General features: G+C 39.7%; 1 protein-coding gene across 18 annotated transcripts in view; it reads left to right on the top strand.

The window, feature by feature from the left end:
• Positions 1 to 27,967, top strand: part of CD44 (CD44 molecule (IN blood group)) — an 86,626-nt gene that overhangs the window by 34,596 nt on the left and 24,063 nt on the right. For 7 of the 18 annotated variants that reach the window (XM_081061813.1, XM_081061812.1, XM_081061810.1 and 4 more), the window contains exons 2-5: positions 836 to 1,001; positions 4,615 to 4,748; positions 10,494 to 10,565; positions 12,777 to 13,016. In XM_081061813.1, coding sequence (XP_080917939.1) covers positions 836 to 1,001; positions 4,615 to 4,748; positions 10,494 to 10,565; positions 12,777 to 13,016 — 612 coding nt within the window. Of the gene's footprint in view, positions 1 to 835; positions 1,002 to 4,614; positions 4,749 to 10,493; positions 10,566 to 12,776; positions 13,017 to 20,635; positions 20,786 to 23,332; positions 23,447 to 23,903; positions 24,021 to 27,967 lie in introns of all 18 variants that reach the window. The other 11 variants (XM_081061808.1, XM_081061818.1, XM_081061817.1 and 8 more) reach the window with 5 other exon arrangements.

The raw sequence follows: 27,967 nt of genomic DNA, 5'->3' as shown, positions 1-27,967 counted from the left end.
TTATATTATATTGTATTATACCCAGTCTTATATACATAAGACCTGGTCTCATAAAATAAGTAAAATAAGTAAAATAAGACTGGTTTTATATTAATTTTTGCCCCAAAAGACGTATTAGAGCTGATTGTCTGGCTAGGTCTTATTTTTGGGGAAACACAGTAGTAATGGACTTGCTTTTCCTTCATTAGTTTCCTGAATTTTTTTAAGTTTTCTACAAGTTTGTCTTACTTTAATGATCAGAAAAAAATTATGTGATTCTTTTGTTATTTTTTTTCTTATTTATCTATTCACCTATCAAGGGATATCTTGGTTGCTTCTAAATGTTGGCAATTATGAATAAAGCTACTATAAACACCCATGTGTAGGTTTTTGAGTGGACGTAAGTTCTCAGCTCCTTTGGGTAAATACCAGGAGTGTGATAGCTGGATTTTACAAGACAATGTTTAGTTTTGTAAGAAACCATCGAACGGCCTTCCAAAGTGACTGTACCATTTTGCAATGTCACCAGCATTAAAAGATGAACTGAGGCATATTAAAATTTTTAAGTTTATTTGAGCAAAAACCGATTCCAATCACACAGTGCCAAACCCAAAGCAGTTAGGCAGGCTCCCAATCATATATTTGTTTAAAACTTTGTTGTGGAGAGAAAGTAAGTGATGCTGCTTTACTGTGTCTTATCTCGGATTTGAGTTTAATGTATGGTATTTTGGATGGAGTGAATATTGAAGGCTCTGGCCAGTAAAGAAGTTTATTTGGCTTTTTTGTTCAAAAAACAAACTTACATTTTCCAAGTTACTTATGTAAAAGAATCTAACATTTCTGTTTCATTCCTTAGAATTGAATGTAACCTGCCGATATGCAGGTGTATTCCATGTGGAGAAAAATGGTCGCTACAGCATCTCACGGACGGAGGCTGCTGACCTCTGCAAGGCTTTCAATTGCACCCTGCCCACCATGGCCCAGATGGAGAAGGCCCGGAAAGCAGGGTTTGAGACCTGCAGGTAAGAGACCAGTCAGTACCTGCCCGCTGCGGAAAGCTGACAGCCAGGGTCCAAGGGGCGGGGTTTAGAACTGCGAAGGCTCCCAGAAGCTGATTGGATGACTGCCTGAAGGGTCTGCCCACCTATTAATTTGGGCCAAGTCAATCTGGAACCTGCATGACAACTGAAATTTAAAGCCCTCTAAAGACTCCTTTGTGAATCATAGCCGCGTTGCCCAGAGGAGGCCATTAAGGGTCATCCACTGTAATCCTCTTGCCTGAAGTGCTTCCACAGCGCTCGACCGGCTTTGAAGAACTGTGCAATATCATTGTCGGAACCACAAGAAAACGTAAACCAAATAACAGTGTTTAAAATAAATATGTGCCTGGTGGAGACTTGGCTCACTGCAGGCCCCAATCTTGGCCCTGCAGACTTGGCTCAAAGCAGATCTCTCTCTCTCTCTCTCTCTCTCTCTCTCTCTCTCTCTCTCTCTCTCTCTCTCTCTCTCTCTCTCTCATTCTTTTCTATGTTGCTCTAGTATGAGAGGGTTAAAAAAAAAAGCATGAAAATTATTAAGATATGTTACAAGTGACTAGGAAGCGATCAGAGGGACCTATGAAGACCTGAGAGGCTTCTATGGTTATCAAGGGCTCCACGGAGCCTTTCTCAAGCCCTCCTTCCTTCCTTCCTGCTCCAGGACAATCACAGCCGGTAATGGACTTTTTTAAAAAAAATTTCTATTTTTTTTTTGTATTTTTGAGTTTCTGCTGACCCTGTGGTGAGTGGTGCACTTAACGAGCAAGCAGTGGTGACGACCACAGTTAAGTGTTTTAGTTTGGTTTGTTTTCACTAAACTGTGGGTTTTCTGCACAACCGCTCCAAAGTTTCCACCCCAGCCTGTCTCTACCGGCTCTGTGCTTTTGCAATGTAATATCATTAGGTAACGTGGTTCCCCTTTTTCTTCAGTGCACCCATGTATAAACACAGACTGGTTTTTAAAAGTCCAGCGTAACTCTTTATAAAAGCCGGTAAATGTAAGTTGAATACACCTTTCCTCTATCCTTGGTTGCAGAGTAATGCACCCACTTTATAAGCAGTAGCTGAGACACTTGCTGAAAAGGAAAAGGGAAATCTTTACTTTAAAATTGCACCGTCTAATATGGTAACCACTTGCCACAGGTGGCAGTTTACACCTAACTAAAATTAAATAAAATCGAAATCTTCATTCTAGAGCGGTGCTAGCTATAGTTCAAGTGCTCAGCTAGCCACAAATGGCTCGTGGCTACAGTATGGGACAACACAGATTATAGAATATTTCCATTATCACAGAACGTTCTACAGAGTAGCATTTCTCTAAACCAAAGAGCAGCTTTGTACGGATATCTGTATGTGTTCAGAGCTGGGTCTGGGAGAACATAAAAGGGAGCTGAGAGCAGCTGGTAGCTGCTCACCCTGAGCTGCAGGCTGCAATGAAGAAAGGCCAATTAGCAGACACATTTGTTCTATTCACAATGCGACTTATTTCAATATGGCCCTGACTAGGTCAGTAGCCTAATAAAGTGAATTTAGTAAGCTGAATTTTGATTGTGTAATGCAGACAAGGTATACTTACAAAATACAGAAATGTTCTCATTTGCCAAAAAAGAGGAAAGTTCTTACTGTTCCCACTGGCCAATGATCGAGCATTTAGGTGCTGTGCCCTACTATCCACTTCCCACAACCTCACAGACTCAGACTGTACTGTGGTTGATAGTATTACCACACTGATGGATGAAGCAACTGAAGCTGAGAGAAATCCCCCAGCTCACCTCGGGCCACATCACTGGCATGGCAAGGAGTCCAGATTCAGGTCCTGCTTCATTTGAGCCCAGGGCAAGGTTTTAATGACCAAGCCCTCCAGAAGAATTGAGAGGAAAAAAGAGATGGAAGTTTGCTGTGTGGATTTGCTGAGTATTCCTTTCCTGCCTGTGAACGGCAACCTACTCATGCAATATACACACATATGAATTTCAATATCTCCAACGGATGTGCAGTGCGACCCATAAAACTGGCAGTTGGCATAATGTGGCAAAAACTCAGGAATAACTTAGCAAAGGGAATGCAGAGTCTAGAAAGTTGGTGTTACACAGACGTGGTACATAGGAATATGATGGGGTGGGATGAGGGTAGGCTCACCAAGGAGTATCATAATTTAAAACAAGAAAAGAAAAACTATGCCAAAGAACTCTATTGTTCCACACATAGCTGGTATAAGTGTTGCAAAACTCGTTTCCCTAATTTTACTCAGGTAGCTATGAATCAGCTATAGGACAGAGGGCAGAGTCTCAGGCTATGATAAAATTTGAGCAGATACTCTCCTGTCTGCCCCACCCTGATTAGTAGCAATTCTCAGATATATGGAAACTTATTAACATTTAATTGCAACTCCTCCCCCCACCAAGCTAAAAAGTCTTTGGAGAAACCAGTCTGTCAGTTTAGATGAGGAATTAGTCATGAGAGCTGCAATAGACATAATGAGTTCTGTGTGCTTGGAAACTCAGCCATTTCCGTGGGTCTTGCAGGGCAATGCACCTAGCAGGAAAGTTTAAAAGGATCTAGGCTATGCATGTTAGCCAGCATTGCATTTTCAAAAACCTGCTGGATTTACTTCTCCCTCTCTGCCATTCCCCTGCCATCACCTCTTCCGTGGCAAATGGTATTTTTCTAAGCCCATATCTCATTTTTTGCGGCATTTGATATTCGGGAGAAATTGTACAGTGAGTATTTAGCCACCATGATGATGCTGGAAGAGGCTGAGTGCTGTGTGTTATCACGGAAAGGGGCTCCAGTCCAACATGTTCCCAGAAGCACCTTGGTGGTGGCAGAGGGGTTTAAGCACTTCTCTGGCTGTGCTGCTTCTGGAAAATTCCTGAGCTAAATGAGGCACTGATATCTACTTACTTAGTCACTATTACTCCCACCTTAAGGATGGTCCGTTTACTTCCACTGGCAGTGAAATTATGCCCGGGATACTCATGAGGCAAAACGCTCTAGTATGTGACATGAACAGGCTTCATGTTTAGGGTATTGGAGTGTGGAATGAGGGAGTCCCAGGAAAAGGTGAGGCAGGGAGAGACATGTAGGGGATAGGAAATAAGGCAGGTTGGACATTTGGGCACTGAAATGAAGAGCCGTAGAATCCTATCTTATGGGAGCTAGTCATTTTATGTATTTTCCGAAAAATATGAGGGTAGTGGAGAGCCAGTGTGAACCTCACATCATAAAATGGTCATTCTTTCCTCTTTTGTGACTCGGGCTTCCTCTGCTTGTTCACACTGACTCGACACTGCTGACCACAAATTTTATTTGAAGCTAACATTTTCATTCATGAGACTTTTTTTTTAAAAAGCTCTGATAGAGCTTGGTTGCCATGAGTTGTGTTGATCCCTTTCCCTCTCCCTCTGCTGTTATTTTTGTTATTTTTGCTGTTATTTCACATAACTCAGTTGCTGAAACCTCTAGCGCCCCTCGGGGTGAGCTGAATGAAGCATTGCACTGCATGGCATGGCATTCGATGGGATATGATAAAATACCCATCACAGGCTTGTAGGTGGGTAACCTTGCAGGTGGGTAACTGCTGGTGCTTCTCTTGCAGGTACGGGTTTATAGAAGGGCATGTGGTGATTCCTCGGATCCACCCCAACTCCATCTGTGCTGCAAACAACACAGGGGTGTACATTCTCGCCTCCAACACCTCCCAATATGACACATATTGCTTCAATGCTTCAGGTTGGTTCCAAGGGGATTGTCTTTGCGTTTTGGATGGCTTTGGGTAAGCAGGCCGTGGCATTGTGGCCAATATCAGTTCAAGCCCTGCCAAGAGGGCATGCACGTAGCTTCTAGATGCTCACTGAATATCTCTGCAGCAGAGATGAGATCCCTGTCTCCAGGGTGCTTACTTGCTAAGTTGAGAAAGCCAATAGTAAACAAATGAATGTTCAACGCCTTATATGAAGTCAGAGAGTACGAAGAGCCACAAAAAAAGAATGCAGAGCAAAAGGCTTCAGAGTGTTAGGGATGCTTTTTTTTCAGAGAAGGTGGTCAGGGAAAGAGTCTCTGAGGAGGCGTGTCTGCGAGAGCCCTGAGTGAAGTGAGAGAGGAAAGCCACGGGCAGAGTAAACAGCCAGTGCCGCTCCAGACCCGTGGGAGCATCGTGGCCTGTTTCAGGCATAGCAGGGAGGCTGGTGTGGATAAAGCCCAGTGATCAGAGAGGAGAATGCCAAGGAATGAAGTTAGAGAGGTACGCAGGCGCCAGATCACATAAGGCCTTGGAGACCACAGTTTGGATTTTGTTCTCAGTGTGATGGGAAGTCATTGCAGGATTTTGAATAGGGAAATGACATGAATCTAATGTTAGCATTGGAGTACAAGCCAAATGGCTTAGCTCAGAGGTATTTATTATATGTTAGGGCTAGAGAGAAGGCTGGGAGGATATATGGTAGGTCTTTGACCTTGTTGAGTGTCCTTACCCAACAACTGAGAGCTTGACAGCTAGAGAATAAGGAAGCCAAGTTAAGATTTACGTGCTGGGGCTGTTAGCCAGGCCCCCTCCCTGTCTAAGGGAGTTACTTCCAACTATTAGCCTAGAAACACATGCTTATAAATCTAATTTAGGCCCCAGCAAAACTGAAGAATTCTATGCATCATTAAATCTTCAGGGTTTTTGGAGAAGGGTCAAACCCTTAAATGTCAATTTTTTGAATGCCAACAATCAAATGTCCCACTTCTCAAACCGGGTCTTCTGTTCCCCTTAAAGGTTTGAGATTGTATGAAGGGAAACATGAAGCCGTGTGGTAAACTTGACATGTCTTCCTGGCATGTCAGTTTTCCTGAAAGACAGGAAGGGGATGTTAAATTAGCTGGAAAGTGACTTACGTTATTTTCTGTGTAAGACAAACATAGATATTATATGTGATAGTAGAATATAAAATCTGCATGGATGTTTTTAAGGTACTTTAAGGTAGGGACATCAAAGAAATTGTGAGATTACATCAGTAGTTTTAGGCTACGCTAGTCAGCAACAGTTTTCAGAGTGGGAATTCAGAGGGTTTAGGAAAAAGAGAAAGTATCAGGGCTCGTTAGTTAAAAATGGAGTGTGTGTGAAGCCAGTAAATTATGTCAAATGTATGCAGGTCACTAAATCCATGAAGGGCCACTCAAAATAAGGAGAATAAGGGGAAAACTGTAGAATGTTTACTGCTCCCTGTCTTATGAATGAAGAACACAAATGGAGTTTGACCAAAAGGAGGAGAGTCCAACTGAGCCTACACCCTTATCCAGTTCCCACAGCTGTACCCAAAATGTCCATTCTAATGACATGATAATAAGAAAAACCACATGCAAGTAAACAGGAAATAGGCACAGTGCTACATGTGGTCTAGCTAGCTTGTCTTAGTGCCCGAACTCATGGAAAATTTGGGAAGACTTGGTGCTTTAGATGAAGGTGTTGGTCATCTGGAAAAGAGCTACCAACGAACTGCCTACCTTTCAATGTCTCTGAGTACTGCTTGCTGGGTCTCCCACTGAATTTTGTCTAGTGAATGTGTGCAATAAATTATGTTGTTGTGTATTACCATTGTCTCACCTGTTTTACCTGTTGGAATCACTGGCTGGGAAGAACCTTTACTCAAAAAGGTAGAAGCTCACACTTTTGTTACCTGGAAATGAAGCCATCTAGGCAAGCTACTACTGAGACTTTCCTCCCTGCCCTTATTTTTGCCCATGAGTTTGGGCCTATCCTCAGAGAAGGGAGTGAACAGTACTGATTAGCTTTTCTCTTCTTTGGGAGGGATAGTTCAGTTGAAAAGCTTGAGAAGTTCTGGGGTTGTATTGTATACCAAAATGGTTGTATTAAAATAGTGAAGTTTGAAGTGACGTTTTTTTTCTTTCTCTTTTCCAGATTTACTCACTATGGATAGGCTGCTTTTATCAGTTTTTCTTTAAGTTTTAACAAGCATATTTATTGATCAGATATATGTGCTCAGTACTATGCTGGGCAGAGTAGGGTGAGAAAGAACCGAGGGCCATATTTCTTATTTGGGGAGTTAATCTTGTTGAAGTATCAAGACAAAAAGTGAAGGAGCTTGAGAAGAATGTTTAAGGATAAATCAATTCTAAATATCTCGGTTTAGATTCAGATGATAAGGGTTTTAGGTGAGCAACACATCTTGTCAACCTTGTACTCCATGCAAAAGATCTCATTGGAAAGATCCATGAATCCAATGTAGCCAGAGAACTTCCAGCAGGACCCAGTGATAGGATCCCCCCACAAACTGATTACAGGGACCAAAGCCAGCTCAATCTTAGCAGATAGCTTCTGTATGCTTACAATTTTAGCAATGTTTTTTTCAAACACAGCCTGTGGCTTGCCAACAAAAATAAGGCAGACCCTGGAAAGCCTTTGTGCTTTTTATTGCCTCATCTCTCAGCGGGAAGGCCCAGCCTGAGCCTGGTGTCTTCTGTGTTAACACAAGAACTGACTCGAATTAGTTCATTTTTTAAGATTGCTTTGAATAACATGTTTCGTTCTCTCTTTTTACTATTATTATTATTATTATTATTATTATTATTATTATTAGGTTCAGATGCACAAACCAACATAATAGTTAGACATTTACACCCTTCACAAAGTGATAACCCCCTCCCCCGAGCTAGACTGAATCATTCACATTTTTCTTGGCGATTTTGGTACAGTGAATGCAAGGTGTGAGATGCAGCCCGTCAGGAAGCTTACTTCTGAGTTTTCTAACAAATCTTGGGGTTCAGGGAAACCGTACCAGGCCTGACTCTCACAGTAGAGCAATTCTCATTAAACAGAATGACAGGCTGTCTCATGAAGCCCTGTTCTCTGACATGGGAGCATGAATGTATTCATAGCACATTTGGGCCATCATCCATCTTAGTATGCATGCAGATTTGATGTTCTTTATAAAAGTTAAGGTGAATTAGAGCATGAAGGGGGCCCATTTCAACAAATGCTCTAATCATTTACAACACTGTCTTAACGTTTTTGACATCACACCCCCTTCTATTGCAGCTTAACTTCTAGAAATTTCCAGTGCACTACTGTTTCCTGCAGTTGTGTTTGAATTTGGGGGAGATTCTTCCATTGCTGCCATTGGGAAGTCATCCTCCAAAGCCTGTTTCTGGGTATATGCAACAGGACAATATCAGAAGCATGTCACAAAGCAGGCCAGGTTCTGGTGGTGTCCCCAAAACAGATACTCTTTAAGATTGCCCATGTTGGCTATTTGCTTTGATATTCAAATGAGGGATCCATTGGGAAAATTTTGGGAAAACTGTAAAAATCTAAAGAAATATTAATTATTGTTGTCCCCCAGGACGTTATGAATTCCTCAAAAGCAGGGACAGCAACATGTCCAATTTTTGCTTCTTTTGCATTATGTGATCTGTCTTATGTATTGAGTAAATCCTTAAAATGATATATCTGAATCTTCCTTTAATAATTTCTTATGGCATTGCCATTTAGGGTTTATCTAAATGTTGTTTGACCTGTTGATATTTGCAGACCATTTTGGGGGTTAACATCTTCGGGTGTTTTCTTTTTCTAGAAGAGTGGAACTTTTTTCTCCCTTTTTCATTCATTTAGCAAATATTTATTCAGTGCCTCTCTGTCCCCATCACACATAAATGTCCTGGCTAAGACAGATAAGGTTCCTACTCCTCTTGTGGAAATTATGTATTGCTATGGAGGTGGGTGGGTAGCAGAGGGTAGGGGTTGGGAGGTGTGTCATGAACAGCCATCAGGTAAAATGAAGATCATTTTGGATAGTGGTAAGCCTGAGGAAGAAATGAGAGCAGATAATATATGATGCTGATGGGTGTGGGGGAGTGGTGAGAGGCTGGTTTAGATTGGAAGCTGAGGAATGGCCTTACCAAGGAGGCGACTTTCTCTTTGAAGGGTCTCTCGTCTAAGAAATCTTTTTCTCAGCCTTTGTAAGAATGGCTTTTCCTGAAACCTGCTCTTCTCCAATTGAATATATAAAGCTGCCATTTAGTTTCACTAGGAGGCCAAAGAAATTGACAAGTAAAGGGCATCCCCTTTATCTGTAGGAAAATATGCTCCTAAGAACTGGGAAGCAGCAGCCAAACCCTATTTTGTTCAACCTGTATTTTTGTCCAATGTTATGAATACTCAGTGGTTTATGGCGAGACACTTAAAATACTTGTGATAAATAGACTTCCTTGGGATAACAGTCTGTCTGCATCCATCCATCCATCCATTTGTCCATGCATCCCTTTCTTCCTTCTTTTTTGCCAAGGAGCAACTTTGGGAGAAACCAATCTAACAAATAAGTTGCCATTTTACATTAAAGTGGCACACAAACACACACACACACACACACGAGTATAAAAGCTGTAATGCACAAATGGATCCAACTTTCCTATAATAGCAAATCCAATTTTAAGCTCTCTGAGTTTTTAGATCTCAACACAGGTCTAGTTACCAAATAGAGAATTTGGACATGAATGGAACAGTTGGTTGAGACATTCTGCAGTCGTCTTTTAGGACTCAAGGGATGGCATGAACATGGAACTTTCAGGGCCTGTTTTCACAGGGCTTTACACAGTACTTCTCATGGGGCTACTAGTAACATATGTGGGTGGTCAGACAGGCCCAAGGTACAGTCAGAAACATTTATTCCTGAGGAAGGGGATGGAGAAGTAGATGATAAATGGAGGACAAGAGAAAAAGAAGCCAGAGATACCCACAGTGAGATATGCTAAACCAGTAGCCTGAGGAACTATTCTAGGCACCTAGGCCAAAGGTAGACAACCCCAGAAACTACATGCCGAGAAGCATTCTATATAGAGCAGTTGCTTAAGGAAGTCAGTCAAATTAATAAAACATTAACACATTAACAAAAAGACTAAATATGAGTTTGTTTTAAAGTTATCCTGTCAAGTCAATTCTTTGTTGATTATTTTAATCTTCAGATTCTCGTGCTGTTCGTGTTGACAAACATTTTATTGCATTTGCCTGTTTTTTCAACATTATGTAGATTATGGGGATTACACATGATTTTCTCATTATAGTCAGACATTTCTTTAAAATTTTTTTGCAATGTTCCCACATTACTTTTATAATAAGTTAAAAAATAAATTTCTAATGTGTGTTTCATTAGAGGAGGACCCTGTGTATCTTACTCACCATTGTACCCCTGGCCTTCCACGGCACCTGATCTAGAACATCTGTATTTGTTAATGGCTGAATTTTGTTGGGGTGGAAAGAGGAAGAAGTAAGTTTCCAAACATGTAGGAAGCTAAATAAAAATGAAAAATGCATCACAAAGGTCAGAGAAGTTCCCAGGAGACCTAACTGAGCTTCAGAAAAAGAAAATTATTTGGGATAAGTTACAATAAAACTCCATCCTAATTAACTAATAGAGATGGGAATCAATTTTGCTCCTATTTGTTTGAGTTCTCATGTCTTTTTTCTTTTCTACCCCATAGCACAGGCCAAAGAAGAAGACTGTACATCAATCACAGACCTGCCCAATGCCTTTGATGGACCAATTACCATAAGTACGTATCTCTTCTAATCTTGATTGAAAGGATTAGAAGCATTCTTGGGGAAAGGATCAGGTGCACTTCGATGTTTTATACTTGAATAGAATAGCACTCATTTCCCTAACACAAATGTCCCTAAGGCTAGGCACTTTGGCCATGATTCTGTGTCCCTTCTTCTTTTCCTGCGATGGCTTGAGATGGCTACCTGGTTTACCCCAATACACTGTTCCTCAAACTTCAGTCGTTTGAAAACTGATTTCACTTTTTGGCATTTCTGTGTACACAGCACTATTATTGATATTTTTAATTTAATTATCCCCTTCTTTTCTACTTAAAATACATTTATTCTTTTTAAAAACTTCAAATGAGAAAGCCAGCATCCCTGGTCACAATTAGAAGGGAACGTTAAAAATAAATTTAAAGGCAGGGAAAATGAAATAATGTCCTTAAATGGTACCTGCTGAAGGCTCTGAGCTGTGTTCTCTCTTATAGAGGGGGAGGAATAAGTGGTAAGGGAAGGGGCATTCCAGTCCCCCAGATGTTGTGTTTAATTTAACTGGAGTATTGAAAGATAATTACAAACTTTATAAACTTCCCGATATGTGATTCAACATTATTTATACCATGTCCACCTAAAATCATTTTGATTATCCCCAAAAGTAGGCATCAGCACTGGCGCAAACAGAATCTCTCAACCAAAACTTTCAAATAGGTCAACCTATTAACTCTGATATTATTACCTCTGAACCTCATTTCTTTGAGAAGTATCGCAGTGTTGAGGAGGCCTGATTTCTGTCTCCTAAGAGCCAGAGCCCTCAGTGTGCATAGGGACAGCGGTTTGGTGGCCAGGGGATGAGACTTTTCCTGGACCATATAAACCCCGCCCCCCACAGGTAGGTAGGGCATCGGCCCTGGTCTGTGCTTTGCAAAAGGAAGTGGAGGTCTACAACGTAAGGTACGCGGTCTCAGTCAGGCCTGGTTTGAAATCCTAGTTCCTTAGCATCTGGATAATCTTAGAGGAACGACTTACTCTTTCTGAGCCTCAGTTTTCTCATTTGGTGAATGGAACAACATATGAGATGTGTCACGAAAACTAAGAAAGATAATGTCTAATGCATGCCTGGCACACATAGTAGATGGTCAGTAAATGTTCCACTTTCTTGGTCCCCACAGATCTCTTCTAAAGTCTAGACCTGTGCAAGTTTGGTCATATTTCCTTACCAGATCCTTATCTGCAGAGATTATCAGGAGGTGATAGAGACTTCAGAATGATTTTAAATTCGTATTTTATTAATAGTTCTACTTGGGCAAGCTAGATAGGTGGACAAAAGGACTCTTGAGTCCTACAAATGCAATGCATAAAATCATTTCAGCTTAAAAAACACTTGTTCAGTGAGGGGCCCAGACTTGAAGGAAGCAAATACTTTTAGGGAAGAACAATGAATGAATTCATCCTTACTTTTTCTCCTGTCCATTCTAATCATTTGTTTGTTTAAACCAAAGATTTCAATCTTTATATACATCTGTGCTTCTTAATTTCAAGGTTGAATTTCAGAGAGGCTGCCAGAGGCTCTGTCAATATTTAGGTATGCTAATTTCTTAGCCAGGAGGAGAGGTTCACTTAAACTGACAAAATTTGGCTCATGGGAAGAAAAATCCAATTCTTCATGGATTTACAAATATACGTATATTCCCTGCTGTGTCTAGCAGCATTTTGTTTCCTACTTCAAATCCTATCTGAATTAATAGCAACAAAGTTTACATGTTCTTGAGAAGGGAGAGCAGGGTCCAGGAGGGAGATTTATCATTTATTGAGTACTGTCTATCTTTGGAATACTCTGCTCGCACTTTACCTGCAATATCATATAGTGCTCATAACACAAGGTAGCATTATCCCCATTTTACAAATGACAAAACTGAAGCTCAGAGAATCACTTACCTTGTCTAGAGCCACACAGAACTGGAATTCAAACACAGAGATTCCCCAAACACTCCTTCTTTTCCCCTCCCCATTTCCAAAGTGTGTGTGGGGGCAGCAAAGCGCACTTTTCTCAGTTCTTCAGCCACTTATCTCCCCACTAGCTTCATAGTTAGGTGTTACTTTTCTTAAAAAAGAAAAGAAAAATAGCTTTGAAATCACTGTCTTCTGCGATAATCCCTGTTCTTTCGTATACTCAGAAAATATCAGCTGTCAAGTTCTGAAGGTGCCTTTCCTCTTTCCCCCAGGTATTGTTAACCGTGATGGCAGCAGATACGTCCAGAAAGGAGAATACAGGACTAATCCTGCAGACATCAACTCCAGCAACTACACTAACTCTACTGAGGATGACACGAGCAGCGGCTACTCCAGTGAGAAAAGCCCTTCGATAGATTACATCTTCCACACCGACCTTACAACTGCATACCCGACCCAAGAAAAAGACCATCCCTGGGTATCCGGCAACCCAGAGAAAACCCCCACTACCAGTAAGGAGAATGAATCACTGTGCTTTCCAATCGCGATTCTTTTGCAAAAACATGTCTGATCTTCTTGAGTGTTACGCACGCATGTGTCGGTGGTCTCCTGTCTCTGGAAGTTGGTGACATCATTTCGGGAGGTGGGCTGTGTGGTTGTCAATGCCCTGTGTGCATAGAGTGAGAGCCAATGGGTTTTTTTGTGTGTGTTTTGTTTTCATCTGCAACCCTGTTTTTCTTACCTTGGGATAAGAAGTGACATATCGAAAGATTTTTCGAACTTATCTTGTTCTCTCGTCTCAGGGACATGGTGACCATTCAAACCTAATACTGAAGCTATTTTCATTTTTGCATGTTTCCTTCTGGCTCTTCTCTACCTCTGGATAAGATTGTTTTCATAAGTTGGGATCACGGCAGATGCAGACCATTCTATCTGCTCCTTTTTATCACTTAATTTTATATTTTTATATTTTAACCTGATTTATCCTCATGGTATTGATTATATAATATTCAGTCATATTCATTACCCATGATGTATTGAACAATTCCTTTGTTTTTTGTCTAAGGAAGCATACCCGAAGGAATTATCTGATCAAATTAAATCTGCTTAAGAATTTTATATTCCAGCCTGTAGGGGAAGGCTCTTAATACTTGCTTGGCTTATGAGGGTCATTCATTACCTTGGGACAGCAAGAGTGGAAATATGTAAACGTCACCTTCGATTTCTTTGGGTTTTGGCTTCCCTTTCATTGGAAAATGATTACATCTCTGTCTTGTCTCTTTTGTTTCCCTCTTTGCTTTTTCTCCATGGTTTGTTTTAAAACATGTTTCCAGATTGTCTGTGTTCCTTCTGTGGAGGATTGTTCAAACTCAAAGAGGGCATCTGCCACTTGTGCGGCTTTCCTGGTGTGGTGTGGACTTGTGCTTTTGCTGGCTATGGCTCTGGGGGGTGGGACTGTGCTCTCCGAAGAGTGTGGCAGAAACTGACCAGTTTGTGAAAGCTCAAGAGCGGAACCTTTTATATTCCTCGTCACCCAGAAGCCAAGGAAACCCCTTGAGCTTGATGATTTCATATAAGGTTACTTGCTAATCAGTGGTTTAATTTTTTTTATTAGCAGTTTGCCAAGGGGATGGTACAGATAGGCTCGGAGTTCTGGTCATTCTCTGCAGGTGCTTTGAAGCATTTCAAAAAGCAGATACTATCACATTGCCCATGCTTTCCCGATCATTGCCTCTCTAGAGCCAACTACTTATAACTTTATTGTCTGTAATCCCACGGACAATCCTTCTTGAGAGACGCTTCTGCAAACCAGGCTGGCAGTGTTGTTGGCTACGTGTTGCTTCTTGAGTACCCTGCCTTTTAAAAGTAGTATGTTGAAGATGCTTATCATCAGGGCATGCAATTTTGTCAGACGTTGGCAGACAATAATAGTTGTCTCAGTGGGAAGCAGATCAGATCTACCCTAAAGTACTATTTCCCACCAAACAAGAAAATCATGACGTTAACATAGAAGCTGCTAATAGCTTGTATAAAACAATGTTTCACATATGCTTTAGAAAGGACAAATAGCACATTTTATGTACATTTATAGCACCTCTTTTAAGGACTGCACCTTGCCTGCCTGTTAGTTAGTCAGCAAACATATTTTGAGATCGACCACATACTAGGACTATTCTAATGCTTAGGATCCACTAGTAAGCACCATTAAAAAGTGATATTGAAGAGAGGTAAGGATTAGGAAGCTAGTCATTCATCCAACTGATATTTGAGGTCTTCTCTGTGACAGATGTTGCTCTAGATACTAAGGGCTCAGAGTTGGGTCTACCTTCACGGAGTCTAGACATTGTACAGAAATCAAGGAAGAGGAGTGTTATGAGGTTTCATTGAAACACAGTTCGGGATTTGGGTTGAGAAAAGAACTGAGTCCTCTTTCCAGAGGACTTAGCTAAATTTCTTCTAGTAGCTAAGGAAGAGAGAGACTTGTTTGTCCCCTAGAGTGAGTCCAGGGCTAACCCGAGAGATATTGAAGTACTATAGGATCCAATTAGGCCAACTGCAGCTCCAAATAAATCAGTGCATGCAAAGAAGGGTGTCAAAGGAAGCAATCAGGTGGAAACTTGAAAGTAGCGTGTGGTGTACTAGAAAAAGTTAGCACTGGTAAGTTTTTGAACAGAGCATATTTTCTAACCCAGTGAGCAGATTCTCAAAACCTCGTGGCTATTGGACTGAGAGTTGGGACTTGGTGAGAGGGAGTGATTGAAAATCCTCCCTAATGCATGTGGGAGGGCAGAGGTCAAGAGGAAAACTGGCTAAGTACCAAAAATTGCTCTTTGGCTTCGGTGGCTTGTTCCTTTCTTAAGGGTCCTTAGTGGGTGGCAATGGGGAGAGCCAATAAGAACCATCTGAGGAAGTTTTGACTTCCAGCAGGCTTTTTATTTTAAGTGTTATTTTTGGAAGATCCCTCCTGGAGGCGTGTCTCAGACTCTGTGCTCTAAAATTTTCTGGAATCCAGAAACCTAAACTAATTCAGGAAGCAGCTCCTGCCTGGGAACACACTATTTCCTTGTGTTCTGGGTGTCTAAGAAACTGGTTTTTGTTTTTATGGTGTGTGTCTTTTCTGTCTGGCATGGTCTACTTGGGTGGGGAAAATTGGAAACTCTGCTGGCTAGGCCATAGCTTTTTCCATTTTCCCAAAATCTCATGCAACTCCTTTAGGGAAGACAGAAATACTGCCAATTTCTATCTTGTTCTTATATGTTGACTTCTTATTGGTCTCTTTCTGGTGCGTCATAGGGGAGGATGGCAGGAGCGATGCATCTTTAATAAGTTTCTGAGGTTCGAATGGCGTGTCTGCGAATTTTCCAGTGAATGCTCAGGTTTATCTCAGGGCATCACTGGTGAAATTGGCTCCTATCTCTCAACTCTCTAATTCTGAGCAAATGCGTCCTTTGTAGCACAAAACATATTGTGCAGGTGGTTGATGTCTGGTGTATACAGTGTCCAAGTTGTTAAGCCAGACTTTGTGGACTTCCAGTAGGTTCAATGACAGGTCATAAGGTATACAAGACCACCTGAAAAAAATATGCAAAATTTTGAGAATGTGTATGTGAAGGATCCATTTTTGAGGAGATGCCATAACTTTTATCAGATTTTCAAAGGGATGTGTGACTCAGAATGATTTTTAAAACTCACAAGTGCTTTTGATGTTTATCCTGATGACCATTCTTCTTCTACAGGGAAACATTCTGGACTCAGTCCAACTCGAGAGTCAAATGAGAGATTTCAAATTGTAAAATATTACTGATTATCCTTTCTCTAATTTGAACAGAGTCCAGAACTTCTCTAACTTGAGCAGTTTTGTTTCTTTTCCAGAAACACATTCTGAATTAGAATTAAAAGTGACAGAAAGTGATAGATGGGTACTTGAGAAAGCTTTACCTGATTTCAACATGTTGAACACACACCCTTTGCAAAGTTCCTGTTTAAGTATAAAGCTTGACTTGAGGGTAATAAGTGTGAGTGGAGATTTGAAATGCCAGTTTTTGTCACAAGCTACCTGGATAAAATGATAGACCCAGAAGATACAGGCAAGTACCTCTAAAGTTACCTCAAAATAGATGAGTGAAAACAACTTAATGAAATGCTGTGCTAAAGACCTTCAGTTCATAGCTAAGTCACCCAGTTGCGTAAATATAAAATCGCTTCCCATCATAGGTCATTAAGTTGCTACTTAAGTTTGCTCTGAACCTTGTGTTCAGGGGATCCTGTTTGAAGAATGAGCAGCACTGAATTGATACCCATACAGAATTTGCACTTCTGATGTTATCCTAAGATTCTAAGAGACTTTAGGAGCATGGAAAGATAAAACCAGGCCTCAATCCTTCTTTTCTAATCTTCATTCTATAATAGATACGGACATTCTATATAGACAGTACTGAGTATAAAGGTTTTGTAGAAAGATCTCACTAAACAATATTTTCCTAATTGATTCAATTACTTCAACTGTGCACTCAAACAGCCATGCAGCAGCTCAGGAACAAATTAATTGGATATGGTCCTGGTCTGATAATTCACAGCCTAGAACTCAGGATTGCACAATAGCAACCACAGGTAAACTGTTATGTCTTCTGCTTCTTTGTTGTCCTATGCCAAGTCTTTCAGTGTTCAGGAAAAGGACATCCATCATCATTTTCTACTCATGCTCTGTCAGCACTGTTAATGAGAACAGGCTCTGGTACCACTTCATTTATCAGAGAGGCCTATGGATCTGGGGATACAACTGGATACTCCTAAATGTCCTACTTGTTTTCCTTTTAGAAACATGCTAGAATCAGAAATATTTTTTTTCCTTTAGGGGCTTCCTTTAGGAGATTCAGTCAGAACAAGTCCTCTGGAAAGAAGTCTATTGGAAAAATGCATGCTCCTATTCTTTCTGCTAATTATTACAGTCAATAATAATGGAGGGAAATATTGATTTACAGATGGAAAATGTAGGCCCTGGACACTTGTTTGGACATCTGAAACCTGAACTACAAAGTGTAGGAAGTGAGCTATTGCTTTACATCAGAGTCTAGGCCTCTAACAAGCTCCCTGGATCTTTGACCATTAACCCTGAATTCCTGCAAAATCTTTTGACTTGAGAGCTTTTGTGGGAAAAGATTCAGTCTATAACAATGGCGGATTACAAGCATACGAGTATCTTCATTTATTAACTTTCGTTGATGAAGGATATGGTCATTTTTCAAAATAATTAGGCATGTTTTTGGCAGAAGAAGAGTACTAAAATGGTCCGTTACATTTGCTTTGCTTGTAAGACATTGAATAAACTATATTCTTTATTTCAACAAATACTCAAGTAAGGAAAATAGTGCTGATGTTATGATTCCATATCATAGTGATTAAGATAATTCTGCAGAGAGACAGAGAGAGAGGAAGGAAGATAAGGAAGGAAGGTGGGATGAAGGGATGGAGGGAGGAAGGGAGGGAAAGAGATACTGCAGAATAAAGAATATGCTGTTTTTAAATGTTTGCAATGTTTATCTTCATAGAACAAACATTGTCAAAGAAATAATCTTGTCAGTGTTTCATCTTGGGTCATTTCGGGGCTTTCTTGATAGCTGGAAAAAAGGAATCTAATTCACCATACTTTTGTATTTTGGAGTTTAATGAGGATATTGGTCTCTCTGCTTGAACTTTTTTCAGTTTTTCGTCTGTTATCCGATATTCTTCTGATGCACATCTTGGTTACAGAAATGGCCATCTTTAGAAGTTTTCAAAACAGGACTCTTGCTTTTGGTCTTATTAGTGAGATCATTGGGTAACTTTACCTTGGCCTGTCTTTCCTGATTGCTTATTCTATTTTCAAAAGCTGGAACTCAAAATGTCCTATTCTGCTTTGTAAAATACAGTGTTGATCTAAAAAGTGACCGTGGGAAAGGCTGGTGGAGGATTTGGACTCTAAATGGAAAAAAGTGGAAAGGCATTTGTTTCCACGTTTCATGTCATGTGTTGTTCTTCTTATGTTTGGGATTGCTGGGATTATGTGTCTTGGACTGCTTGCAGAAATATCATACCCTAAATTCTTGATGATATTGGTTGGCCAAGATAGAGTGTGTAGAAGATGAAGGGCTAGGACTCTGAAGAACTGGGTTTTATTATCATGGACTCTCAATTTGGAGAGGATCCTCAATGGTCTAGTTCATTTCAAACTCTTAATCATTTAATCTCTTACACGACTTTCATCCTAAGTGATATTTCTGATGGTGGAGAATACAATACTTTATGAAGAAGCTCGTTGTTGGATAGTTCGGGTTATTACCTTTATAATCCAACATTTGGAAAAATAAGTCATCTCCCTGAAATTCTCACTACAGGCTCCAGTTTGGCCTTTTGGGAGTACACAAATCTAATTCCTCTTTTACATTATACTCTTTCAAAGTTCAAAGACAGTTCTCATGCTCCCTTTGCGACCTCTCTATTGTTTAGCCTTCTGACTTCAGACCCGGCAAGTTCCAGCACAATGGTTTTATGTTTAAGGTAAGCAGCATGAACCAAATGATATTTAAGGTCTTTCCATCTCTGACATTCTACGAACTCCAGTTTGGGCCTCCGAAAGAATTGGAACTTCTGCCCTTTTCCCCTTTCCTTATGCCATCTATATCCAGTATAGATGACTCTCTTGAGTAGTAAAACAGTAAAAGCATATACAACGTTATTTCTTCAGAACTGATTATTAATCTATCAACAATCAATTCAATTGTGGTTACAATGGCTTTGATGAGCACTAGTGATACAATTCCCAAAACAGCGAGCAAGAGGAGAGAATCTCAGGATTGGTTTTCATGGTTGATTGAATCATCAGAGGTCAAGAACCTTCTTCACATAACAATAATGGCTGGTAATGAGTTACTATTATCTCGTGTCATATGTTTTCTTGACAGTCTTCAATAATTCTCATTGACCTTGGGGATACTGTCAAAGTCTAAAGGCCATTCTGGTTTCACAAATATGTTTGATGACTTCTGAAAGATCATGAAGTCTGAGATCTATCTGTTTCATTTGATAGCACCATTAAACATATTTCTTCTTCCTACTCTATAGAATGACTATAGCCTGGGAGGAGGCTAATAAGGGGATTGTGAAAAGGGGCCAGGTCTTTCATGATCACAGAACAAAATTTTGACTCTGAAAGGTATTCTAAAATGACCAAAGTCATATGAAATTTTTAACTTTTCATGAGAAAATAAAATAGCATAGAGGGAGCTAACAAAATTTACAAACTCTCTCAGTGGAACTATTCCAGGGATAGATACTAATAACATGAAAAGACAGATGGTCATTCCAGAAGGTAGCATGAATTTCATTCAAAATGTAGGAAATGTCTTTTCAGTAAAGAGATGTCTTCCACAGTAACCATTGAGAAGAGCTGGAGAGTTTCCTCCTTTCTTGTGATTGCATCAAAAATGGAAGAAGTGAGACTTTCTCCTAATCTTGGCTGCAGCCCACTTTAGTTAACCAAAAGAGTTGACTAATAAGTGCCAGGCATGACTTCTCTGTTTATTGATTAATTTTTTTGTGGTGTATGCTAAAGTATTAATATTGTTGAGAACTGCAGTGTAGCTTTCATTTGCATTCACACAATAGATAGCAATCTGATACCAAAGAAGATCAAAAAATGAATTAGCAAATTGTGACTACAACTAGGAAATTGTAAAAATGACTGACACGTATTTAGGTTCCAAGATTTTTCTGAGGGTAGCTTGACAAAACAAATAGGCACATGTGAAAACTTTCCATTCTATTCTAGTTGTCCTAGCTTTAATGGCATATGCTTAATTAAGTTAATAAGTATATCTAAAAGTATGGAGATGTGTTTACTGATCTTTTTTTCTTTTACTTTTCTACTTGGATTATGTCTATATTAATTCTTTTAACTTCCTTAAAGGAATTGTTCAGTTGCAAAGATCACAGCCAATTGTTTTTAGATTTACAAAGTAGCTTCAGAGACCAAGATACAAGAATTGGGGCGTACACATCAAATATTTCACTTTCTTCTCATAACCTTGGGAATTCCATTATACATTCTGTTCCTGGTTTTCTTCCTATGTCAAATGGGTTGCTTGGCATCCAGCTCAGCTACTAACGCAAGTCACCACAACAGGTATGGATTCAAGTCTCATCTCAGCAGGCTGGGAGTCAACTGAAGAAGATGAAAGAGACAAACGCCCCATTCATTCTGGATCAGGCATTGATGATGATGAGGATTTTATCTCCAGCACCAGTAAGAATAATCGAATACAGTAGAGCCATTTATGCAAGGCTTGCCAATTTATCAGAGTGACGCCCAATAGTATTTATCTTGGGAAATAATATGAAAAATGAGCACAAGCCTATGATCATACCTTAGTTATATACCTTGATGAGATTCTGAAGGAAGAAATAGGTTTTGTTTTAATGGGAGCCAAAACATTTGCAGAAGAAATGGGAAAGGTATCTTTTATAAAATTCTGAATGCCTCATAATCTTCCTGTTTTCTCCGTTTCTGTGGTCTGCTGCTACAGATTCTCTTTGAGCTGCTGAGCTTTGTCAGAGGATGCCATAGTAAGACAGCACAACAGATACTCATTGTGTGCCTATTGCGTTAGGTGCTGGAAACACAAAGATGAAAAAAGCCAGAGCTCTAGCCTTCAAGGGACTCACGGCCCATGGAAGCAATGGACTTGAGGATGTGATTGGGAGGATATTAATTAAAAGTAGATGATCCTAAATCGATTATTAGAATGCCCTAGAAAGGCTTAAAATATGGGAACTAGAACTCCTCAAGAATGGTCTTAATCAAAACCTGGTTGAGGTCAAGGAACAAATCTAGAGTTTTAACAAACAAATCAGGCACCAATATAACAGAAAGACATTGAAGCAAAGGGCAAATGTTAGCCGAGATATAACAAAATAGTACCAATTATTAAAAACAAATAGTGAAACCATCGCATAATATTATCAAAACTTGTGACAACTATAAAACTTTTTGAGAACAGAGATGGAAATTGAGCTGAAAACAATGTTCTCAAAAAGAAAACATGCAGAGATTGGTCTAATATTCTACCAAATGACTGAGTTTCCTATTCATACCTGTGATGATCAAAGATATTGCTGAACAGAGATGAAAATCCTGAACCCGATGCCCTCACAGCTCTGTTTTCCCTCAAAGACGGTGTGCCTTTGGAGTATCACATGAGCTCTCCTGGGTGACTGGTGTTCTGTCCATTCAGTTGAAACCTCAAAGCATTGTCTCCAAATGGACAGGACCCAGGGAGGGAGAAATGAAAAAAAAAAACAGCTTAGGCCTTGAAGGCAGCGAAGTATATGGCATTGATAAAACAAACACTTGAGATGAACTAGATGCTTTACATCTAAGTGGTATGTTTCTTAGCTTGGACACCTCTGCTGAGCTTAATGTATAGAAAAGGAAACTCTTTCTAGTAACTTCTGAAAAAAAAGCAAATAACTGAAAACACTGGAGCTTTATTATTACACTGGCTCTTGGGTTCAGGATGTGACCCCCTCTTCCAGGTGGGGCTGTCAATGAGGATGGGGTCTTGATAGTTGAGACACTAAACTCTCTTGGGTGGCAACCTAAACAGATCAATTTGAAAACAAATTGTACGATCACACTCCAGGGGAAAACTTCCCTTGGTATTTTTCATCTCCATGGCATATTTTCCAATTTCAGTTCACTTTTCTGGTGGGCAGCTATGCACATAATTCAGCAGGACGCCCTCTTTCTTCTGAAAGGTGTAAAAACTGCCACTTTTTCACGCTTATTGCAAATGTGGTCAATGATTTTAAACCCGGTTTTCTTGTAAGATAGAGATGATAGTATTGTAGTTCTAAAAAGAGTTTTGTGTTTTTTGGGGGTATCAAAACAAAGTTTTAAAGAATTAGGATGGATTTGCAAATTACCTTTTCACAAAAAACATTGATTCTGATTTTGTCATGATCCTTCTGTCAGTTGTGTCCCCTATTCTAGCCCTATCATTTTGGGTAACAGTATCAGGGCACTGGTAGATGTAGGCCTCTTTTTTTCCCCACTGGGGGCTGCTGTGATGGTGGTTGGTTACCTATGGTGTTTTCCTACTGAATGTACGCATCTTGTTTTTCTTTCATTGGCTACAAATGGCTTGCATGTGAAATGCTTTGTATTTGATGAGAATACCTTAGGTGTTTGAATAATATCCAGAAATGTATAGCTAAATCATACGGCTGTTATAGGTAGATATCCTTTCTTAGAATCACCTGTAGGAAAGCTCTGGCTGCTCGGGCTGCTCCTTTCCCCCATCAAAACTGGTAATGAAATAAAGTGATCATCAAGGTATAACTTTCAGGTATCTGCCTCTTCAGCCCGCGAATCAACGAGTAGCACACTTGCCAGCGATGTGAGCTCCTTGCGCTTTCAAGTTCCAAGGCTGTTACAGACTGCATGGATGGGCCAAGCTCGGCCGCCTTTGGTTAACCTCGGTGGAGGGCTGGTGTTTTCAAAGCTGTTCTTCCTCCTACTGCAGCTTCTTTGACTGCTTTCTCCAGAAGATCTCATGTTCTGACAGCGGCGTATTCTATGCCAGAATGCAAAGGACACTGACATGCTTACTGATATGACTGAATCCAGCTAAAGGCACTCTCTGCTTTCCCTCCACTTCCACTCAGCCATCTATGCAACCTAGTATAGATGATTTACTATACTATAGACTAAAGAAGGGGAAAATGTGCAAAACAGGTGATGAAGGCTCAAGAAATAACATTTTCCTAATGACTTCAATCATCATTATCACAGTTTCAACCACACGACGGGTTTTTGACTACCCCAGCCCGAATGAGGATTTGCAGCAATGGAGCCCAGACGGTTTAAATCCAGAAATATTACTTCAGACAACTGCAAGGATGACTGGTAATGGGATATGCATTCTTAATTAAAAAATTTTTCCCCTCAAAGTCTGTGATGCTGCAAATTGTCAAGATACAGTGGGAAATTTAGGTAATATCTCATCACAAATTCTTAGTAAACTTTTCGTGAGGATACTCAATTGAACTTAGCGGTCATTTATAAATCATACCATCTTGGCACAAGAATTTTTTGTTGCATCATTACACAAATGAATATGTTAAAATGGTTTATGGTGCTGCCCTTGAGAAAGTGGAATAATAGGTCGTCACTAAGAAATTCCATGCCTGTTGGTTTTCTCTCGGGAGGAATTATTGAAGGTACTCAAAAGTATTGAGAGCAGATGATCAGAGATACTATTTAGGCATAGAACCACTAAATAGCATATACTTTAATGGAAGAACAGAACCAACAAAGGTTGGTTGATTAAAAGTCACAGTGTATATACCCATCGTCACAACAGATGTGGACAGAAGTAGCACCAGCGATTATGAAGAAGGCTGGACCCAGGAACCACACTCTCCTCTCATTCACCACGAGCATCCCGAGGAAGAGGAAACTCAGCATTCTGCAAGCACAAGTAAGAAGGATGGTGGTCAGCAGCTCTGGGTTAGATGAGTTAGTGAAGTCCTTCCAAAGAATAGGGAAGACTCTTTTTTAGACATTGGCCACATCTTCTATTTTCACACAGCAATTTTTTTTTTAATCCCCAGAACATGAAAAGCTGCCAAATCGGCACACAATTTTTTTTTAAATTTATTGGGGTGACAATTGTTAGTGAAATTACATAGATTTCAGGTGTACAATTCTGTATTACATCATCTATAAATCCCATTGTGTGTTCACCACCCAGAGTCAGTTCTCCTTCCGTCACCACATATTTGATCCCCCTTACCCTCATCTAACACACCCCTCCCCCCTTACCCTCTGGTAACCACTAAACTATTGTCTGTGTCTATGAGTTTTTGTTTCTCATTTGTGGCACACAACTTTTAGAAATCGGAAAAAAAAAAAAAAGCTAACTTGTCAGGTTGCCCCCAAAAGCCAAAATGTTTAACAATGTTTAGAAAGTTAAATTTTAAAAAGATCTGAGATACGGTTTTTGTGTTAAAGATTCAGAGAGGTTCCACTTGAATGTTCGTGGAAATGTATAATGAAGAGTAAGTTCTTTGGGTGCTTGATAGTTGTATCTGGAAAGAAGGCTTGACTAGTGCAATGATCTTTGGAATCCTCATTTTCTATGAAGATCTTTGATGAATCCAGTTTCTTCTTCATATTCTGTTTCTCACTGCATTGTAGAAAGGCATCTCTTATACTCCTTAGAGGAAAGTCAATAGCTCAGCTGTCTATATGCAAATTCTATGACTTTTTTTTTTTCTGTTTTTAAGCCAAGGACAGCTTGGGGGTGGCTTTGATGCTGTTTTTTCTATTTATGTGCAAACATCTCAGGTTTTCTAAAATAGTCTCAAGTCTCACCGCTGGACTAGGAGGCTAGGACAAAAAAAGTAAGAAGTATATACTCTCCTTTTATCTATTTCTCAGAGAGATGCCTATCATGTTTGGAATAAAAGAAGCTTTAAGTTAGGATAACAACTTGTAGCAATTTTAAAACTATGGCTCAACCATCACTCTCATAGTCTTGTATACTCCTAAAGCAAAAATGTAAGAAACAGCCACATGGAAGCCTAAGGGAGACCCCAAAGGCATTTGGGAATCCATGGTTTGAGGGATGTCTTCAGACCACAAAAGAAACATTTGCGATATCAGCTAAGGCATAGGTTGATAAGTCCTAGGCATTGTACGGAATAATTCCAACAGGCCTACATGTCACTACTTACCCCGGTAAATTTGCTATGCGCATGAGGATTATGGGCTGAGGTAACAATAGTCTTCTGACACAGGAAAGAAATACAAAGCATAAGTCTCCTCAGAATGCCCTCTTTCTTCTGGGCATCTTGGCATTCTGTACTAGTCCTCTTTGGACCCAACACTATAATTCGGAAATTATTTAAGACAGTTTGTACTTAAAAAGCAGAAAGATGCTTAAGAGGCTTGGAATTAATGACTCTCTTATCTAAAGGTGGTGGTAGGGGGTATCATTACTGATGGGTAGTTGATAAACCAGACATAACAGAACCTAAGAGAAGGAAAGCAGCACCAGCGCCAACAATTCTCTTATCAGCACTTCCAAAACATAAAGAGATTCTGGTTGGTGACCTCTGGGCTTTATCAAAAGAACATTACAACATAACAGACACTTCAAAGAATTATGTGACTGTCTCATAAGACTAAGGGAGGGTTCTGGGGAAAATTAATAAGGTCCTTGTATATTATAGAGAAATGACTCTCTTTTTGATTATAGTACAAAACTCAAATATGAAGTAAGGATGTCATAGTTTTATTAGAAAAATTATGCAAAAAATCCAAACATGTAATTTATTCTTGTTCTAAGAATTTACATATAGTTAAATAAATGTAAAAAGGCTTATTTAAAAATAATAATAACTTTCTAGAAGAAAGTCAACCTTCGTATTTTACAATGGAAATCCTATACTCTGCTAACCCATGTATTGAAAATAATAGGGTGTTTCTGGGTATTTAAAGGATCATTGTGTTCATAAAGATAGTGATAGAAGGAGTATAGAGAAGTGTGTGTGTGTGTGTGTGTGTGTACATATGTGTGAGTGCATTATTTTTTTTCTTTTACTTTTCTGTTTTTTTTTAAACTTTGAAAAGGCAGTCTATATTAGGGTTAACTTTCCTTTTTTCTTTTTCTTTTTTTGTAATTATACTCAGTAGTTTTCTAACCTCTTTACTTGTTAGGCAATTATTTAGTTACTGGGAAGTAAAGCTTAAGATTTTGGCTTTTTTGCCCCTCCCACTTGATAACAAGTTAACCCCAGAATGTTTTGGCCAATGTTAGGGTAAAATAACAATAAGTTTTATTTTTTTAAATGTCTTTGCTACTATAAAATAACACATATTTTCTAAAATAATGAAATACATCAATTTTACAGGTTGCAAACTAGACTTCAGCTTGGCAAATGGGTAGCCTCTCTTTGTCTTGAGAACTGAAAATTTGCTCTCAGTTGCTTTAGATGAAAATGTCAGTGGCTTACTGGTGTTTCCTATTGGGACCCTAATACAATTTTATTCCATTCATTTTGTCCTTTCAAATCCTGGACAATTACAGCACTGTGGTGGACATTTTAAGCCTGTCACACATACATATTGTCTATATAATGCCAAACACTGGCTAGAATAGTTTTCTTCCACTGAATTAATTTTGTTAAAAAGTAATTTTGACCATTTGAGATGCCATATAGGCATAACATCATAATGTGTCAGTGGAGTCCGGGCCTTCCCAACATCTTCCATGCTGGGCAAATCCGCTGCTGGTGCATTTTCAGTGCATGTGATTATGGGTCACGTGACCACCATTTCAGAAGACCTCCTGCTAGGCTATCTTGTCATGATGGTTATGTAATATATTACTCCCCTCAAAACCGCTGAAGCAAGAAGGTTAATTCTTGGAGCAATTCTCTCAGAACGTAACAGGCCATAAACTCAAGTAAAATAAGAACAATACTGGGAATTCAAAGACTGCGGTCTAGTTCTGACTCTGCCAATCTGGCTATATAATTTTGAACTATTCAAAACTTCTTTGGGCCCCATTTTCCTCGTCTGATAATTAAAGGATTGGGCCATTTGATTTTTAATATCCCTTTTAGAATATCAGTGGCCTCTCTCTCTCTCTCTCTCTCTCTCTCTCTCTCTCTCTCTCTCCTTGCTGTTTTTCTTTTCTACCTTCTCTCCCACGTGTATATGCTCTTCAAATAGAAAGGTATATGTTGGTGAGGAAATTGAACCAGAATGGCTCATAATTGACATTCTTCTCAACTCCTAGTAGTGCAACAGAAGAAACAGCTATCCAGAAAGAGCAATGGTTTGCGAATGGATGGCATGGGGAATATCCCCAAACGCCCAAAGAAGACTCTCATTCAACAGCAGGGACAGCTGATAATGGATGGTTTAACAGCAAACTTGGGTGGAAACTTCCTTTTGGGTTAAATACTGAATATGGAGGATACTGAACAAAAAAGACATTGAAGGAATTTTTGCAAGGTGTTAAGCTTCCTTAATAAATTATGCTGTGGTCAACACAGAGCCAAGCCTTAATAACTCATAACAAATTACCTGAACAGAAATGGATATTAGCACATAAAGGAGACACAGACAATATATATGCCATTGGGCATGTCACTTTCAGACTTACTTTTGGGCGTCCCCTGGTGAGGGGATTATTTTGTAGCAGAGATGCTGATCTTATAAAATACTCCCTTTTGTTTTATAAAGGAATTTTCTTTTTGATGTGGGTCTAGGATTTACAGCATGGTTCTATAATATACTTGGCTTGTTAGAAAGTGTTTGGTGAGAACCCCAGTGTTTGAACAAATGGAGCCAGACATTTTGAGAAAAATACCTGTCTGATGTCATTTGTCCCTTTTGTCATGTCTGTTAACGAGG

Source organism: Rhinolophus hipposideros (assembly GCF_964194185.1).
Source record: "Rhinolophus hipposideros genome assembly, chromosome: 10".
In the NCBI taxonomy this organism is placed as follows: domain Eukaryota; kingdom Metazoa; phylum Chordata; class Mammalia; order Chiroptera; family Rhinolophidae; genus Rhinolophus; species Rhinolophus hipposideros.
The sequence above is the reverse complement of the archived record's forward strand: the minus strand, read 5'-3'. Positions and strand labels throughout refer to the sequence as shown.